Source organism: Lissotriton vulgaris, chromosome 8 (assembly GCF_964263255.1).
Source record: "Lissotriton vulgaris chromosome 8, aLisVul1.2, whole genome shotgun sequence".
Classification (NCBI taxonomy): Eukaryota; Metazoa; Chordata; class Amphibia; order Caudata; family Salamandridae; genus Lissotriton; species Lissotriton vulgaris.
Window position 1 is genome coordinate 1,558,487,236 of NC_141696.1, and position 19,404 is coordinate 1,558,506,639.

Genomic DNA, 19,404 nt, shown 5'->3' on the forward strand with positions numbered 1-19,404 from the left:
CCTAACTCATCTCATGCTTGACATTTGTGGCACTTCTCTTCATGTCAGGCACTCACCGGGACATGGTCCTTGAGGTTAAAAATCCTGATCTGAACGCAAACTCCTTGCCTTGATAAAAGGCAGATTAACATACCCAGATGTTCGACAGAAAAAAATTAAGGAAGAGCGTGAAACTGACCATAGAAAGGGAGGGAGACTGTCAACGTAAGCCCTGAGGGACATGGATTACATGCCTGCCTAGCTGCAATGAGGGAAGCAGATTCATTGCTTGCATATAAGACAGTGACAGGACTTCTGTTCAGAAGATGTAGAATGACAGGTCAGATCTTTCACGAGTCAGGAAGGATTTGTGGAACACATGCTGGGGAAAAACACCAATGACAGCTGCTTAGACGCACTAGGAGCCAAGTGCCCTGAAGCCGTGTTGCAAAGGATATATCAAGGCTTTTAGGCAAGTGCTTGGACAACTGTGGGGGAGACCGTCATAAGAGGATTAAACACAAAATGTGTGGAGGGGTATGGGTGTTTTAAGATGCAAGGAGGAGAGAGTACAACTAGGTGAAAGGGACCAACCGTATGCACTTATGATGTCCACAGAAGTAATCTAACCAACAACTTGGGGAGGGAAATGGCAAAGAGTATCTTGAACTTCCCCCAGCTTAAAAGAACTTCCTTTTCTTTCATTTGAATGTGGCTATATCTGCTTTCTGGGGCCATTGAGTGACAAGATGACAAGACCATGCTCTAGATTTCCTAATCAAGAAATGTACTTTTGTTTTATGAAAAAAGGCCAATTAAAAACTGGCCAAAGTTACAATCTGATGTGTGGTTGTTCCTTACTTCAACATCACCTCCCACAAACCCACGTTAGAAGGCATCTGAACCGCGCCACAGACATTCTGAATTAATATAAAACCCTGAATGTGGAGCTACTACTAAAATATAAATAATTACGTACCTGAAATTAAAACAAATTGCCAATCAGTCCGGATGCAAACGTTTTCAAAAGAAGCCATAAATCCTCAGCTGTGCAAAGTCATCAATGGTATCCTATTAGTCAAAATAATAACTTCTGAATATGGGTCTTTGGTGTACAATAAATGTATTTGGTCTTCTACTCCATATTATCTGTAGGAGCACCTATCTGCCAATGCACCCAAAACAGCATAACTGGCCTCTTGGTTATTCGCAAATTTAGAAGAATCTCTTCGGGCTGGTGATAAGCTTTAGAATGAGCCAATGCTGGATCAGAGGTCTGGCACAAACCTCAGCTTCAGGAGAAAGATTGAAACTTGTATGTAAACCGCTGTGCTCTCCTCTGTGGCTGATAAAGCACTTTGCACATCATGGATTAATGCCCATGAGTCCCTTGTATAGTATTAGTTCACCCCATCCTTCCCCAGTGTAACACCCACAAGCTGAGAGCACAGGCTGAGTACTGACTAGGGAAAGACCCTACCATCATCTTTCTAATTCGATTTATCTGAACAAGGCCGATTTAAGCTACTAGTAAAACAGGGCCATATGTACGACCCTTACATTTTGCGAAACGCAAATTAAGTCGCTTTGCGACGAAATTTGAGACATGAAAAATGCAATTTACAACAGTGTCTCAGACACTTAGCGATTCCTAATGGAGTTGCAAATTGCCTGCCTCATTAATATTCATGAGACAGGTGCTATTTGCGACCCCATTAGGAATGGCTAGCACTCCCAGGAATGGGGGCCTGCTGGGCTCAGCAGACCACCATGTCTGACTGCTTTTTAAATAAATCTTCGGACTGGGGTGAATGTGTGACATTGATCCACATTCGGTCCATCACCTGTTTTGTTTGCAAATTCCGCCCTAAGTGCGCTGGGGATGCTCAGACGTGGGTCCCAGGCACTCCACACCACTGGAGTCAAGCTAGCCGGGCTGATGAGAGGTGTTACCTCGAAACCGGTCCGGTCCTCGGATGTTTGATTCCGTTCTGGGAAGGAAATGGCTTTTGTAGTTCGGACTGGACTGTTCCCATGGGGCACAGGGTCAGAGCTGATTTGCATATCGCCATTGTCTAACCCAGGGTGGTGTGGAGTGCAAAAAAACGATGGATTTGAGCCCAGATATTCGGACTGGGGTGAATGTGTGACATTGATCCACATTCGGTCCATCACCTGTTTTGTTTGCTTTTTAAATAAAGCAGTATTTTTTTAATGCAGCCGGTTTTCCTTGAAGGAAAATTGGATGCATTTAAAAAAGAAAAATGAAACGTTTTTATTTAATTTTTTTAAGAGTAGGCAGTGGTCTCTGGGATCACTGCGTGCTTGTAAAAAATATTTTCACGCACAGTCACAAAGAGGAAGAGGTCCCCTGGAGATCCCTTCCTGTTTGCGAGTGGCTTACCACCTACTTGAAGTAGGTGGCAACCAAGTGTTTTGTGACTCCAAAGGCGGTTGAAAGACAATCACACATTGACGTGCGAGTCACTATTAGGAAGGGACGCCCTTGGCACGCCCCTCCCTAATAGCGAGTCGCAAACCCTATTTTGCGAGTCAGTGATAGTTTACAGGGTCGCAAAATAGGGTTTCTACATGGGCCAGACCAATTTTGCCATCGCAAACGGGCCAATTTCCCATTTGCGACTGCAAAAAAATGTTGTACATCTGGCCCACAATGTCTTAACTTATTAATTCTAGGAATTTAAGACCCTGTATAATTTGCAGTTTTTTTTTATCAACTGAGTTAATAATGGGCTAACCCTCACTATAAATCCATAAACCACTGTATTGCTGTGGAAAGCACAGCATCGTCTTATGGCAGCATACAGCCAAAGCACTTGGTGGGTACACCATGGCTACACTGAATGCAGTGCTCCGCTGTGATAATTCATGTAGTGTAGCAGAGTTTTCTGAATGTGGCTCAACAGTACTACGCAGAATAAGGTGCTTCAAAATAGATGCAGGGTAACAGTGTGGCACAGTATGTGCTGTTATAGTGGGCGTGGTAAAAGAATTTACAACAGGCTGTGATGTATCAATAACCCACAAAAGCACCAGTCACACTAAATGTAGTGTTATGGAATAAATAGAACAACATTTATAAACAGCAGCAGTGACCTAAAAGGTATCCTTGCACTCACCCAGATCAAGACCTAAACACAGAAAAGAGCAACAATAACCGCTTTACCGGGAAAAGACAGATCTTCAAAGGTTTCCTAAAAGTTATACTGAATGTTTCTTTCTCTTGTGTTCCTTAACATTTGATAATTGACGAAAACACTTTCCACAATCACTACAGGGGAATGGCTTCTCTCCTGTGTGTGTTCGCCTGTGTTCAACTAAATGACTAGTCCTACAAAAACCCTTACCACATTCAGTACACACAAAGGGCCTCTCCCCGGAGTGCTTTCGTTGGTGGATAGTTCTTGAAGAGGCATCAATGAAACATTTTCCACATTCACGACATGGAAATGGCTTCTCTCCTGTGTGTACTCGGTGGTGGATTACTAAAGAATTGGGATAGCGAAAACTCTTGGGGCATTCACTGCATTTGTATGGTTTCTCTCCTGTGTGCAGTCGCTGGTGTGTGACTATTTCATAGGACTGCCGGAAACACTTCCCACATTCACTGCACGTATACGGCTTCTCTCCCGTGTGTATTAGCTTATGCCTCATTAAAAGTGCTGACTTAATAAAACATTTTCCACATTCACTACATGAATAAGGCTTCTCTCCTGTATGTATTTTCAGGTGGCTGTTTAATGTAGAGGACTGCCTAAAACACTTCCCACATTCACTACACTTATGAGGCTTTTCACCAGTGTGTATTTTCAGGTGGCTAAGAAATGAAGAGCAATGGGCGAAACATTTTCCACATTCACTACATGCATACAGCTTCTCTCCAGTGTGTATTCGGTTGTGGATTAAAAGCATAGACGCACAGAGGAAACCCCTACCACACTCTATGCAGGCATGCTTCTTCCTTGTGTTTATCTGCTGATCTGTACATTTTGCAATGGCCTGGTTGACAGATTTTTTTAGAATTCTTGTGCGTGGCATTTGAAGACTTGGAGTTGTTTCAGCATCTTTAGCCTGGCATTTAATCTGTGCAATTCGCATGCTGAATCGCTTTCTGCCACCATTAAACAGGTTTCCATTTGCATCTTTTTGAATACACTCTTCTTTGGTGAGCTTGGCAAGATGGTTAATACTTCCTGTATGTCCACTGGATTGAGCAGCTCTATTCACACCTGAGATTGTGTTCTTTTTAGATGACTTGTTCCATCTCTTGCTGTTTTTTCTTCGCACAGTACGCTTCACCTGTAGATCTTGGCACAGTACACTTGATTCAGGCATTTCGGTGTAGTTCTTACAATTTTCCATATATGATTTCTTTCTGGAGTCGTTCTCTACTGAAGGAAGATATTTCCAAACAAACAGGTAATCAGAAATGGGAAATACATTTACTTATAATTACAATATAATGCCTGATTTTATGTTAATTCCACACACAAAAGTGGTAGTTCCTACTGCTGACTCACCATTTCCACCTGTATAGCCTCCCAGCCCTTAATAGCACAGATGCATTGCGACTCCCCGCCTACATTTGCACCCCAAGCCTAACCATTTGTCCCTTCCTTCTTCACCTGGTGTGGGTGGCTTCCCACTGCAACAAATGAGTGCTTCTTGCAGTACCAACATCATTAGAAAAACATGTTATTTCCTTGCTTTTGTTCTCATGATTGCTTTTTGTGCATTGTATTGTTGCTTGTGTTCTAAACAAAGGCATTATAGGCCACTTGGGCAGCAACTTCTAACCATGCTGCATGTCGAAGAGTATAACCAGCTCCAACGTCATGCCCATTTCACTCGGAAGATGCATGTTTTGAAATGAATCGCTACTGCTTTGTTCATCCTAAATTTGTTTCCTTACTTACCATCCTCTATCAACGTTCATTAAACTTGTTCAATGGTAAACTGCAATCCACATTTAGCACCTTTTACCCAAGTGTCACATACTGCCCCCAATTCATTTAATACTAAACAACTCATCTCCTCACTGTATACACAGCCCCAATATTTGTATAAAACATTGCAATCCTCCTCATCTGCTACCACAGAACACTTATGGCAACAGATTTTGCTTACTCTGAAATTACGCTCAGCCCAGCCCAGACAACTGAAGTCGTCTTCTGCCCTTCCACTGCATGCATGTGGCTTCATCCTCTTTTTTTCTCAGGATTATCTAGGTAGCCAACCTTTTTTTCCGCATCACAGGCAATCGTCCGACCTGTGCCCTCTCCAAGAATAGATTCACATGCCTCACTTATTTGTTCCAACGATTTTTGGGTATCCCCACTGCTTAAAAACAATACCCACCTGTGTATTCTAAAAAACCCACAGCAGATCAAGCCATGCAGTTCAATTAATGCAAACCCTGAAGCTTTAACCATGATTCGGTTAATCCCCAACCCATAAAACTCTAACTACACCACAGAAGTCTTCAAGACATTTATCCATGCCAGCGATAAACAATCAATCAATCAGTAATTCTTTAAGCGCGCTACTCACCTGTGAGGGGTTCAAGGCGCTGGGGGTGGGGATGTGGTGTGTTGTGGGGAGGGCGGGGCGGGAGACTAGCTCTGGTCAGTCGAAGAGCCAGGTCTTGAGGGTCTTCCTGGGGATGTGCAGGGTGGGGGCGCGTCTGATGTTGATTTGGAGCTCGTTCCAGGTCTTGGCCGTGATGTAGGAGAAGGTTCTGCCACCGGTTTTTGCTCTGTGGATGCGAGGGTGAGGTTAGCTGATTGGAGGTTCCTCTTGGGTACGTGGAAGGCAATTCAGGTGTTGAGATATTTGGGTCCGGTGTTGGAGGCATTTGTAGGCATTGGTGAGGATCTGGAAAGTTACTCTCTTTTCAACAGGGAACCAGTGGAGGTTGCGCAGGTGTTGGGTGATGTGTTTGTGTCGAAGGATGCCGAGGACGAGTCCGGCTGCAGTGTTTTGTATGGTCTGGAGCTTGCGAAGCAGAGACTTGTTGATACTGGCGTAGAGGGCGTTTTGTTGTCCAGTCTGCTGGTTAGGAGTGTGTCGGCGACAGTCTTCCTTGATTTGGGTTGAGGGGATCCATTTGAAGGTCTTTCAGAGGATTTGGAGGGTGTTGAAGCAGGTGGAGGCGACGGCGTTGACCTGTCGGGTCATGGAGAGGGGAGAGTAACGACTCAATCTTCTCAGGAAACTACCAGCACTGTACGTGCCTGTTTCCTTTATTTCTCTTTGACCACTGATGATCCTCAAGTTGGTCCTCTCCAGCTCTTGGGCATCGCCCAAGCAAGGTCTTCGGTCACTTTTCTCGCCGTCAGATTCTTGGTGGTCATCTGATTTTAATTATAAGTCTATGACAGCCACTGCTGCATCACATCGAATGCAAAACCATCCTTATCCACTTCCACAATATCCATCAGCATCTTGCTAACCTACAATTTATACTCACTCAATCAATCAATCATTGCATTTATATAGCGCACTACTTACCCAGAGGGTCTCAAGGCGCTGTGTGGGGGGAGGGGGGGGGGGGAATCTGCTACTCCTCGAACAACCAGGTCTTGAGTTGCTTCCTGAAGGCGAGGTGGTCCTGGGTCAGGCGGAGGTGGGTGGGGAGGGAGTTCCATGTCTTGGCGGCGAGGTAGGAGAAGGACCGTCCCCCTGTGGTGGCTCTACGGATGCGGGGGACGGCGGCGAGGGCGTGGCTGGTCGATCGAAGCTGGCGTTTGGGAGCGTAGAAGTTGAGGCGGCTGTTGAGGTATCCTGGGCCTTGGCTGTGTAGGGCTTTGTGTGCGTTTTAATCTTGTGCAACCTTCCGTCCATCATCTTGTGTGTTTTGCTGTTTACCCTATGTGGGAAGGGTATGCCCAGAAGTGGGTCCCGTGCTCACTACGCCACTGGAGTCAAGCTATCCTGGCTCAAGACGACTGATAGCCAGAAACCGGTCCTAGGATGCTTGATTCCGGTCCAGGGTAGACATGGCTTTGCAGTTCGGGCTGGACTGTTCCCATGAGGCACAGGGTCAAGACTGATTTGCATATGGCCATGTCTGAACTGGGGTGGCTTGGTGAGCAAAATAACGATGGATTAAACCCAGATCTGTGACTGGGGGTGAATGTTTTGCCCTTGTGCAACATTACATCTATCATCTTGTGTGTTTTGCTGTTCACCCTATGTGGGAAGGGTATGCCCAGACGTCGGTCCCATGCTCACTACGCCACTGGAGTCAAGCTATCCTGGCTGAAGACGGCTGCTAGCCAGAAACCGGTCCTAGGATGCTTGATTCCGGTCCAGGGAAGACATGGCTTTGCAGTTCGGGCTGGACTGTTCCCATGAGGCACAGGGTCAAGACTGATTTGCATATGGCCATGTCTGAACTGGGGTGGCTGGTGAGCAAAATAATGGTGGATTAAACCAGATCTGTGACTGGGGAATGAATGGTTTGCCCTTGTGCAACATTCAGTCCATCATCTTGGGTGTTTTGCTTTAATCTTGCGCTAACACCCCCATCAAGAGACCGCAACTTCACCAGAAGTATCTTTTAACTGCCTTCTCATACTACAGTAACCAATCAAAATAGCGATCTGCTCAATACAGCACTTTAACTCCTTCTCTGGTCTTTAGAAGAGTACCTGTACTCTGCCCAAATTGGCGTCTCTTCTAAAATCACCACCTACCTTCATACTCGCGATCTTGGTTTATTATCCCACCACACCACCATGTCATCTCTAAAAACAAAGCCATGAATATCCAGATCCCGAGCTTTATCCCTCTTAGCTCTGCAACTCTCAGCTAGACCAGAGAGCAAAAACGTCTCTGCAAACATCAAAAAAAGTCAAAGGCCCAGGGCATAGACACGAAAAATCAGCAGTGAGGCATTGCTATTCCCACAATGGACAATAGAGTGGCTTATGCATAAGCATCACCAGTATTTCATGTCAGGGATAAGTTCTGCGCTCAGAGATGTTTGTAAAAAAAAAAAACACCATTTCCTCAGCTCCCACCACTCCACCTCTTGGTTTCATGGAGCCCACCAACAGCTTATGAAACACTTCTTAGAACCTTGCACCTCTTCTAATACTAACAAAGAACCCTCTCCACCTAAGCAAGTCAAAGTTTATGACCTCACACAAGCAAGGAAGGAAAGTAAACACTTCTGAAACATTAAGAATGTGGACCAATCCCAAACCGTGGAGTGATATTTTTCGCAAAAACTTAATAGCAATGGTGAGCTAGTGAGCTTCTAATGTATGGATAGAAACAACTATGGGTCTTGGAATCCCGATTGATAATTTAAGTCAACACCAAGAGTCCTAATGGCTTGAATATCGATGAGGGAGTTCATGTATACACTGGGTTGTGAATGCATTTTCCCGTACTTCTTTAGTCTTCTTGAGTCACATATTTCCAGCTACGAATTTGTATTTTTAACTTTCTCCCTTACATCAGGATTGTTTTCATTTCATATTTTTATTTCATTTTATAAATTTTAACTCGCTTTTAAGGAGAGTCATTCTTGCGAAGCAAATATGTTCCTAAATAGTTAATTATTGGAATTTTCAAGATCACCTGGGGTGGATCTTGATTAAACGAACATGACGTTACCAATTTTTCTCTGTACTATATTTGATGGATAAGTTCCTCTGTACCTGACCTTTGATGCTTTGACCCTCTGAAATTGCCATATATTTTTTGATAATATATATAGCAAATAGTAATATGTATTTTGGCACTGGCCGCATCTGATATTTTTTTTGATATTCTATAATTTGAGTATTTCTAAATATGTCAAATTTTTGCTCTGTGTACTAATATATATATATATATATATATATATATATATATATATATATATATATATATATATATATATATATATATACACACACACACACACACACACACACACACTTCTTGTTCTGCAAATCATTATGGATGAAATGAGGAGGGTGATGGAAACTGATTATCTTGGACACCCCAAAACATGCAGGACCATTGTTTATCAATACATGTATGATCACCCCATGGTACAGAACTTTACACTTTTTTGTATAATACACTTGATGTATTATGTGCCCTGACATTTCTGGATGAGATATGAAGAAATTTCAACAATGTTTTTTTTGTAACTTGTATTATGAATCTTGAGATTGTATAGTGGGTTCTGGAGCTGCCCACCTGAAGCTGCGATGTGTGTGTCCATCTGGTGTCAGCGATTCGGGCCCATTGGCAGCTGTGAGCTCTGCAGATCTGGAGGTAGTCCCCCTCTCCCCAATCAAGATCACGGATTCCTATTTGTGATGCTGATGGGCCATGGATCAAGAGACTGGGGATTGGTGAACCCCGCTTTCCTTCTTTTCCATTCCATGGCATTTTACTGGGACATAGCCTATTTTTGTATTTTCAACCTCCTTCCAGTTAGTGGGAGAAATGGGTATGAAAGCAATAAGGCCCAAGCCTTTTCTGTGGTGAAATCCTGTGTGTACGTTCTGTATATGCCTGAAGACGACTGTTGTGTTTTGCTCGAGGGGACAAACTGTCCCAGGCTGCCACTGCCCCAAGGAGGAGGGACCAACAGTGCTTCCAGCGTAAAATTTTCTTCTAATATCTGCGTGAGAAAGTTGTGGGATCACCGCACAGCACAAATTTCCTACCACTCAGCGTTCCCCTCAGTCTCCTGATAGAAATGATACCTTACTTGTGTGGACGGGCCAAGTGCTTTTGAAATGGAAGGCCAGAAACCTGCAGAGATTGAGGGGGTCCCAAAGGAGGTCCAAAAGGGCAGTTTGTTTATACGTTTTTAGGAGGACGCTACTTTGGACACCCACTCAAGTGAGGTATCATTTTTTTCAGGAGACCATGGGGAATGCTGGGCATTAGAAAATATGTGTGCCTGCGCGGTCATCCTACAACTTACCCACACAGAAATGTGAGGAAAATTTGACTTTTGGGGATCTATGCAAGCGACACCGCCAGCCAAGAGTCAATACACGCACACCACCATCCACGCACACCGCCAGCCAATCGCCATCCACGCACACAGCACCAGTCAAGTGCCATCCACGCACACAGCACCAGTCAAGTGCCATCCACGCACACAGCCAGCCAAGTGCCATCCACGCACACAGCCAGCCAAGTGCCATCCACGCACACCGCCAGCCAAGTGCCATTCCACGCACACAACCAGCCAAGTGCCATTCCACGCACACAGCCAGCCAAGTGCCATTCCACGCACACAGCCAGCCAAGGGCCATTCCACGCACACAGCCAGCCAAGTGCCATTCCACGCACACAGCCAGCCAAGTGCCATTCCACGCACACAGCCAGCCAAGTGCCATTCCACGCACACAGCCATCCACGCATACCGACAGCCTAGCGCCATCCACGTACACCGCCAACCAATTGCTATCCATGCACGCAGATTACTGCTAGACTTGCCCTGGGAGAGAGGAGGGGGCATGCTAGTAAACAGCACCGCTCCCGCTTCTGTTACTGAGGCCCAATATTGCAGCACTGCTGCAAAACCAGCCCCCAGTGAAAGACACTTTTGGCGGTGTGGGTATTAGCCACCTCCCGGGACTATTGCTCACATCTGCCTCCTGCGGGTGGCAGAAAGACTGTGGCTAATTTTTATGGGGGTTGGGGGTATTGGCATGTCTATTCTGGCAGCCTCCACCCCTACCTTGGGGGGTGGGGAGGGGGGATTGAAGGGGGCAGAAGGTGTCAGATCAGGGGATATTGCCCCATGCAGAAAGACTGGCAATTTCATTGGAGGGTAGGAGAGGCATTGGCTTTCCCATTTTGGCCTTTTATGCCCAAACAGGGATCCACTAGGGAGGGGTACCATTGCAAAGCAGAGACTCTCCCCTTTACAAGGATATCTCTCCTGTCTTTCTACGTGCTCGGGGCTGAGATAGCCCACAAGCATGTACAAAGTGAAACTGAAATGAGCCTATCAGCTCATTTCAGACGTGCTTTTTCGCAAAGGACATCAGCGCGAAGTGTGCGCTGAACGTCATTTCTGAGAAACCAGGGGGAAAGCCTCAAGAGCTGGGGAAGCTCTTCCCCAGCTCCAGAGGGCGTTGGGGCGTAAAGGAAATCCCTCTGGTGCCCGCACAAGAGGGATTTCCAATGCCAAGGAGTCGGACGCACAGGAGCTGTCCGACGCACATGAGCTCTTTGCGTCAGATGGCTTCCGACGCATAGAAGGAGTTAGCAATGGGTAGAAGAAAAGCTAAGGTTAAAACACAGGGTGATCATCTCCCTAAGCAAATAGCCTCTGGTGACATCTCTGCTGATGCAATGGACAGGATTGAGGTTTTATTAACAGAATGAGAAATACCGGCCCATAGATCCTGTCCCTCCCCTACACCATTCGCTAATCCTGCCACTCTCCATCCAGCATCATTAGAGCTTTCCTCAACTCTACCACCTGCAAAGAAAGGTACAAAACTAATTCAACAGATGTTTAGCAAACCCCGTAGGAGTAGTAGGAAAGGCATAGGAGATCTACCACTTTGTACTCTCGAGCAGCATCCTGACCCCTATGTGGCATACCAGGTAGATCAAGCTGAACGTCATAATAGATATGCTGCACTTTCAATTGTGGACAAAGAGTAGAGGGGTGTGCAATTTTAGGGTTTGCACACCACATGCAATGAATGACTGTCCCCATTCCATTGGCCAAAGGACACTATTGAGTGTCTTACAGAGAAGGTAGTAGCATTAAGAAAGGGGGGGTTGGTGATTTGGAGAGCAGGGCAAGTAATGAATGGGCCCAGAAATGAACAATCCAGGCAAAAATGCTTGCAAAAGATCATGAGGGCCACTTACCAGTAAATGTACAGCAAAATGTTTATGGTCCCCATGTGGCAGTCGGCAATAGTCGGTGACGTGGACTGCAGTCATACCCATGAGGAGGAAGGGGGTGTAGCTCAGAACCAAACCCTATTGTTGCACCACATAAGCAGTTAACTGTCCTGGTATGGAACTTTGCCGGGATCGCTAGGATTCTTATAGATCCCGAATAGGGTAATTTTGTGGATTATCACAATTGAATCTTATTTCAAGAAGCCTGGAGCGTGACTAGCCCCTATAGGTGTGTGTATCGTCTTATGATATTAATGCAATCAGGAAAGTGGAAGGGAGACCTTTGTGTTGCTTCGTGATTAGAGTGAAACTTGCACTTCAGTGCAAAGTTAAAATAGTTTTTGTAAATTCCTTGGATATTCTGGTAATATATCTTGATCTGCATACAGGCATAAAAATAGAATGTTTAATCTATATAATAGGGTGGACTTGGTAAAAGAGGGAACTCATACCATAGGCTCTATAAATCATGCCCTTATTGAATGCACAGGAAACGCACATCTATTGGTAGCTGGGGATTTTAACTGTACATTTGAGCCTCTGGCCTCCACGCCATTGGACTTGACTGAGGAATGGGACAACTTTAGAACTCCCAACTGTTAGATGGACGAAGAGAGGAGGACAAGTGTTGGCCCTTATGCTACAGCATGACCGGAGGGCCACAAATGGCAGGACTAAATCCGACCTAAATGGTGGAATGACCTTTAATAGACTAGGCCATGCTAGTAGAATTGATTATGGTCTAGTTAATCTTAGCCTGTGGCACACTGTGCCTGACATGAAAGTAGTGAAAAGATCAGAGAGTGACCATAATGCATTGAGTCTTTCGTTACTCAACGATGGAGTGCAAACGTAATCCCAGGGGTAGGAGTGACCTGGGCAAGCTATCTCATAGTAATAATCTTAAACGATTAGATGGGATTGGGTAGAGCCAAAACCTGGAGCTCTGGAAGTTGTTTAGTGTAAAATCCACGAAAAGGTGGCTGTGTTGTCCAAACTCACCAGAGTGGATATAACAGAAGTTGAGCAGAGAGCATGAGGCCCTTTATATGCAGATTAGGGAAATATTGGGCCAAACACAGAATAGGAGGAAATGTCATGGTAATCAAGGAGGGAAAAGGAGAGACCCTGTGGCCGAAAGGTACAACCAGGAAGGCCAAGGGAGAGCTCCTACAGGCAGTGAAGTCCAAGTTCCGCCCAGATGTGGTGGAATGTAGAGCCAGATATAGACGGGCATTAGATCATGCCAAGAAGCAGTGGGAATGTGCGTTACGGTCCCCACTCCATAGTGCTCTGGTTGCAAAGGACAGTAAGCCCTTTTGGAAGGAAGCCTCCCTTTGCTTGAATGAACTGAAGTCTACCCTAGAGTTCACCGTAGAGCCAGAAGAAGGGGTATCCCATTTTGAGGACCTGTACTATCTTGGCAGCAAGGAGGATGAGGAGAACGTAGCCTTGCAGGAAAATCTATCACTTGGCACTGTAGACGTCGAATTTTCATTATCAGAACCCCAGGTAGCCATTAGTTCCTGCATTCCAGCCAGAGCTCCTGGCACAGATCGAATACCTAATGATTTATACAGAGAAGACACACCTGGGCTTCTTATATCAAAATGTCATCCAATCTGGGTAGTTATAGACCCATTAGCATAATCGATTATGTGCAGAAAATGTTTTGCAAGCAGCTATTGGCCGGTATCCAGGATTGGCTCTCGGAAGAAAATATTCTCTCCAAAAACCAGGCGGGCTTTCGTACCAATGTTAGTACCATGGATCAGGTGTTTCTATTTCCTTTGTATTTACTGGAAAATAGTTTTCAATAAAAGGGACGGGGGAAGGGGGGGGGGGAGGGGGAAAGGGGTGCTACTTAGCCTTTGTGAATCTGCGTACCGCTTTTGATCTGGTCCCCCGGCGTAAACTTTGGAAGGTGGTGGCAGAGATGGGGATTTTTCCAAATGTATTGGATAGTCCTATCCAGGTACACTCAGCAAACAAAGCCCAAGTTATGCGGGGGATGGAGGGACAACTAACGGATGCCCTTTACGATAATCTCAGAGTTAGACAGGGGTGCATTTTAGCACCCACCCAGTTTAGTGGTAGTAGTTTTTCTTGACAGAGATGGGTGCGATACCCCGAACATCGGAGACAGTAGGGCACCTGCCCTTCTCGTTGGCGATGATATGCTATTAATATCAAAGTCCCCCCAAGGATTACAACAGTTATTAAATGATTTTACATTTTTTTGTGGCACCATGAAGACACTTGAAAGATATATGTATGTTGAGGACCGAACTATTGAATTAGTCCCTGCATTTCAAACGTGCTGGCAGCCTTCCACAAACGAATTTTCCAGCGTGCCGGTGGGTATTTGAATAAAGTAAGCATGTTTAAAATTAACATGTTCATTGAGGACATTGACGTTTTTAAAGATTCCATGAAAAAAATGCAACGCGCACAATGTCAACACGAAATTGAAACAAATGGTTATAATATTCTGCTAGAACCAAAGAGAATACGCTTCAAGTTTTTCTACAGCTGATAGCTAAATGACAATATATTTTCAAATACGGCCCTCGGATTAATTGTGTACATGCATTGTTTTAGGTCGGATTCCTCTTCGGCCCTACCTGTACGTCTTCTTCATCATTATTGCCTTCTATAAGGATCCTGTCACTTGATTCAGTGGGACATAGACCAATCTCTGAAACTAATGCTACCTTGTTACTGCTACCCATTCTGCAAATTCTTGAAAAATGGCCAGTGCGATCACACTTCCTGCATTCCTTGTTATTTGCAAAACAAAATTTAGAATTTGAAGAATGTGCATTACTGCCACAATGAATACACCCTTTGTTAAGTTGTCTAACCAGTCCAAAACTTTTAGTAAATCTATTACTGGACTTTTACACCGATTCTACTGGTGTATTTACAGCCCCAATTTCAGATACCTCACAATCTTGTTTCTCTTTTTCAAACTCACGTATACATATGGCTGACTGCTCCAACACCGTAGCTATGTCTATAGCATCCCTCAATGTGGGATTCTTTGCAGCCCACAACTGTTCTTGCATTTTTTTGTCTGCACTAAACTAGCAACTGGTCTCTAATCTGTTAAATCGGTCATATCCCTAAACCTACACTTGGTTGACAACTCACGCAATCTGGCTACAAATTCATAAGACTCATTGACTCTCTGGGGTTGGCTTATATCTAGAGATCACCTAATTTTCCTCTTTGGCAAACCTAACTTCCAAGCTACGTTTTGCTTCTCCAAACACATCCAGAACTGGTTGACCATTCTGTTCAGCAGCCTGAGGTATATACCGGAAAACTAATTTCCCAAAACACTCAATCATGCTTAATATTGGATGCACGGAAGTCGTGTCCATCTAGGGCTTCTAAGTAGCTATTGAACATCAATAGCCAGTCATCCCATGGCACTGGTGGAGGTCCTGGATGGACTAGGAAACACAGAAGTGGAGTCACTGAGACGTCTTTCTAAGTGGACACTAAGAAGCTTCACACATGCCTGTAACCATGCCAATTATACTATGAATTAAAGTATTATTATGAGAATAAGTATGGGAACATCTGTTTTTGTATAACTAACTGGAGAAGAGAAGAGAAAAATGTGCACAAGTCTGTGATGCACCCAACTAAAATCAGTACCTTAGAAAAGAATACAGGGTGAGTCCACACCGAAGATGCGCTGACAAACTACCAGGTGTGCGCACAACCGAAGATTCACTGCCAAACATAGGGTGTGAGCATCACTGACAAATGTGCTGTCAAACAACAAGATTTACGCATCACAGAAAAACCGCTGTCAAGCTCAAAGTTGTGTACATCACCAAAGACGCAACAAATAACCTGAAATCCCCTTGTGTATGGGATGAGAGATGCTGCTGCTCTGAGACGGATTGCTGCGCAATAGACCAGTCGAATCTCCTTCCACATGCGAACGTGCGAGAACGCACTTCAAAATGGCCGCTGCGTAGTGGTGGATCTACTGGTGGGCTATGCTGCTTCACAACGAATACTTCCAATAAGGAGGTGACGTCAGCATCTTACATCACAAGACTAGACTGCGCAGACTCTCTCCCACAGTGAAGAAAGGACATGGCAGTTGGGTACTATATCAGAGCATGACCTAAGCATTCCCCATTCTAGATCCCGCAGCATCCAAACTCTCCTCACTTTTTGTAAAGTTTTTGCAGCGCTACCTCAGGAACACACTTTCGCCGCTTGTACCAGTTCCTTCACCACTTGCACAGGTTCGCTACATGCTTTGCACCTCAGTTGTTGTCCTCGCCGGTTGCTACTGCTGTTGGTCACACGCCACTGGCCAGCTCGTCGCCGACAATGGTGTAAATGGATGGTGCAGGACAACGATGAATTAACAGGATAAGTCTCTTTATTAACAGACAATTACTGGGAGCGGACCGATTCCCTGCTAGCCAGTTCTGAACTGCCCATCAAGGAGCGTTCCACATAAAAAACAAATATGTGGAATCTCAAAGCTATGAGATTCCACCATTAGATAATGATAAACAAGCAGGAATCTCTTTACAGCAGAGGTCATAAGCAGTACATGGCATGGGGACCAGTTATAGTGAGCTATTTCTGTGTTTATTTGGCGGTCAAAACGCTAATGTTGCCATATGCAAATCAACCTGCCATCGCATGCGTTCTTCGCACTGCGCAGCAGCAGTTCTGTAGTAGCCGAACCACATGGAGGCAGCCAAACCACCCCCCACCACCACCACCTGCAGGCAGACAACCTCACTCTGCGCACTGCCTTTCGTTGCACCCAGCGTGGGGCTGGCCACAGGGCCTGGCTGCGTCCAGCCAACCCAACTCAGCAAACGGGCTTTGCTCATGCGTGGTTAGCCACAGGGCCTGTATGTCAGCCAGGCCCTGCTTCCAACTATCCCAAGGCAGCAAACCCCATGATCCGCACAACCTTTTGCAGTGCACAATGGTGGGATGGTAACATGGCTTGGCATGCCACCAGCAGACTGCCAAACCGAGAACGCACAGCCTTTGGCGTGCCCAGCGTGGGGTTTGCCTTCAGGCTCGAGGGACGCCATCCCCTAGGGCCAAAACATGTATTTTGAGGGGAAAGGGGCATGTAGCTCCCTACTCGATCCTTTCTTGGTCTCGGGGACACCATCCCCAATGGCCAAATATAAGAAACAGAAGAAAAAGGCATGCAACCCACCTCCGAGCCTTTTTAGGCCCAGAAAACCGATCCCTGGGACTAAATATAAGCCTTATTACGCCCGGGGACCCCACCCCACGGGCCAAGTATTTAAGGGGGGGTGGTGCATGGTCCCCCTCCCGAGGCTTATTAGGCCCGAGGACCCCGTCCTACAAGAGCCAAATGGAATAAAAAAAAATGGCAAGGGGGTGTGTGCCCCCCCCCCCCCCTAGCAAGGGCTATTCGGCCCGAGGACCCTACCCCCATGTTGCTGAGAATAAGGAACTGGGGCACACGGCCTCCTCTTTGAGCCTAATTAGTCCCCAAGGACCCAATCTCCCGGGTACGAAATGTAAATGGATGGGGGCCTGGTGGCCCCCATCCCCAATCCTTTGAAGACCCACGGACCCCATCCGGTCCCGTCCCTTATTTAAAAGGAGAGGGGGGCCACAGGGTCCCTCCTCCCCAACCTTATTAGACCCTGGCGCCATATATATCACAAAAAAAGGGGAGCAGGCAGGGCCTGCCCTCCTCTCCGAGCCTCTTTAGGCCCTGGGGACCCCATCTCCCAGGACCATATTTATTTTTAAATATTAGGTTCAAACACCTCTGCCCCAAACCAATTTTTGCCGCAGGGATCCCATCCCCTGGGGCCTGTGTTGAATATAGGTGGATTCCCCGGTGCCCACCCAGGGCACCCATCATACACATGTTGGGGGCGGTGGGGCAGTCCCAGGGCCCCCTCCAGGCCCTGCCTGTAGCAGGAGTCGGCACAGCTCAAGCCCGCAGTAATCGGCTATTTATTGTGCTCCCTCTGGGGGCGGGAGCAACACCTTGATCTGTTTCCTTGCCTGCATCGGTGCGGGCATGAAAACAGATCACACGTCAGCTAGCAGCCGCATTTTTAAAGCTGTAGCGCTGGGAGCAGACTTTGTGTTTGCTCCCGTTTGGCAGGAGATAAAAAAATGCTCCGACCAGACGGGAACAAGCAGAGGTATCCCTGCCCGAACAACTGTGCCACGGGCCGGCTTGGGGTCAATAAAGGATCGGGGAAGAGGACCTAGCGGCCTGCTTACTTTGAATTGATTAACGTCCCCAGTATCATTTTATGGCTAAGGGAAGGGGGCGGTGAATCCCCCTACCTTTATTAAATACAACAGGCCCTGAAGGATTGGATCCCTGGAGATTAATATTGCTTGGGGAAGAGGATCTAGGTGCCCCACTTAAGAAATGCTTTGGGTCCTAGGGGTTGGGGTCCCTGGGGCTTAAAACGGCCCAAGGAGAGGAACCGGTGCCTCCTCCACTTAATTACCCGGTAACTGCTGGGCCTCTTCCCCCCAGTGTGGAGTCCTTCTTTGGCTATTTGGGGTAGGCTGTGCTTAGGGATCCATAACTTTTTTTCAACATAAGGTATCCAAGACAAATTTTCATCTGTAACTTTTTGTCACAATGTGTGCTTTACAAAAGCAATATTGCATTACGTCTGCTAGATGCTTCTGATCGAGAGGATGTATGTTTGTAGGTGCTCTATGAACCCAAGGTACCCAGTCAACAAATGAGCTGCTCTGTACAATAGTTTTTCATTATGTACCGAGCATAAACCAATTCATTATGGTAATATATGTACAGTAAAAATATTTATCAAGTAAATCTATGTATTTCTGAAATAGGCACAAGATGTGGAGTTAAGCAGCACGGTTATTTGTACATTTCTTAATTTGTGGGTACCTGTACTGAGAAGATGGAGAGCATGGGAAATTTAAAAACTGTAGGAAATTTCTTTAAATAACGGCATATGCCAAAATAAATTTATGGTATAATGCTAGTATTTACCACAGGCTGTAGCGTTATTTAATATTTGGCAGCTTAAATAGCTAAAACACGACAGAGTATGAGTGCGCGTCTATCAGTTAAATAGGTATCGCAATGTACAGTTGTACAACTTTGTTTATATGCAAACACAAAATAAATATGGATAAATACAGACAGAAATGCCCAAAAAATAAATACTATAAAACCGGGAGCCCTAAATATAACATTCCAAATGGCACTTCCCGTTAAACAGTCTGTAAGTCAATGAGTACTTTATGACAAATGACACATTTGCAGGAGGCACAGAGGCATTACCAGTACCTTTTTATAGACGTTAGTGGGTAGCCCAGCCTCCTCCAAGGTCTAAAGGGCATGGACGGGCTTACCCTTTACACAAGCGTGTCCCGCGTCGAGGGAGCGGTGCACTGCTTTCAAGGCACTGAGCGGCCGGCTGGAAGATATGGCCCCTCCTGAGGCTGTAAAATGCGGTCCCGGGTGGTTCTTAA

At 45.8% G+C, this 19,404-nt stretch overlaps 1 protein-coding gene across 2 annotated transcripts in view; it reads right to left on the reverse strand.

Annotated features, from left to right (window-relative positions):
• Positions 1-2,001: 2,001 nt before the first annotated feature.
• Positions 2,002-19,404, reverse strand: part of LOC147700404 (uncharacterized) — a 113,941-nt gene continuing 96,538 nt past the window's right edge. The window contains exon 3 of one of the 2 annotated variants that reach the window (XM_086935762.1): positions 2,002-4,388. In XM_086935762.1, the coding sequence (XP_086791888.1) occupies positions 3,202-4,388 (1,187 nt within the window). In that variant the 3' untranslated portion in view covers positions 2,002-3,201. Of the gene's footprint in view, positions 4,392-19,404 lie in introns of both variants that reach the window. The other variant, XM_086935761.1, reaches the window with a different exon arrangement.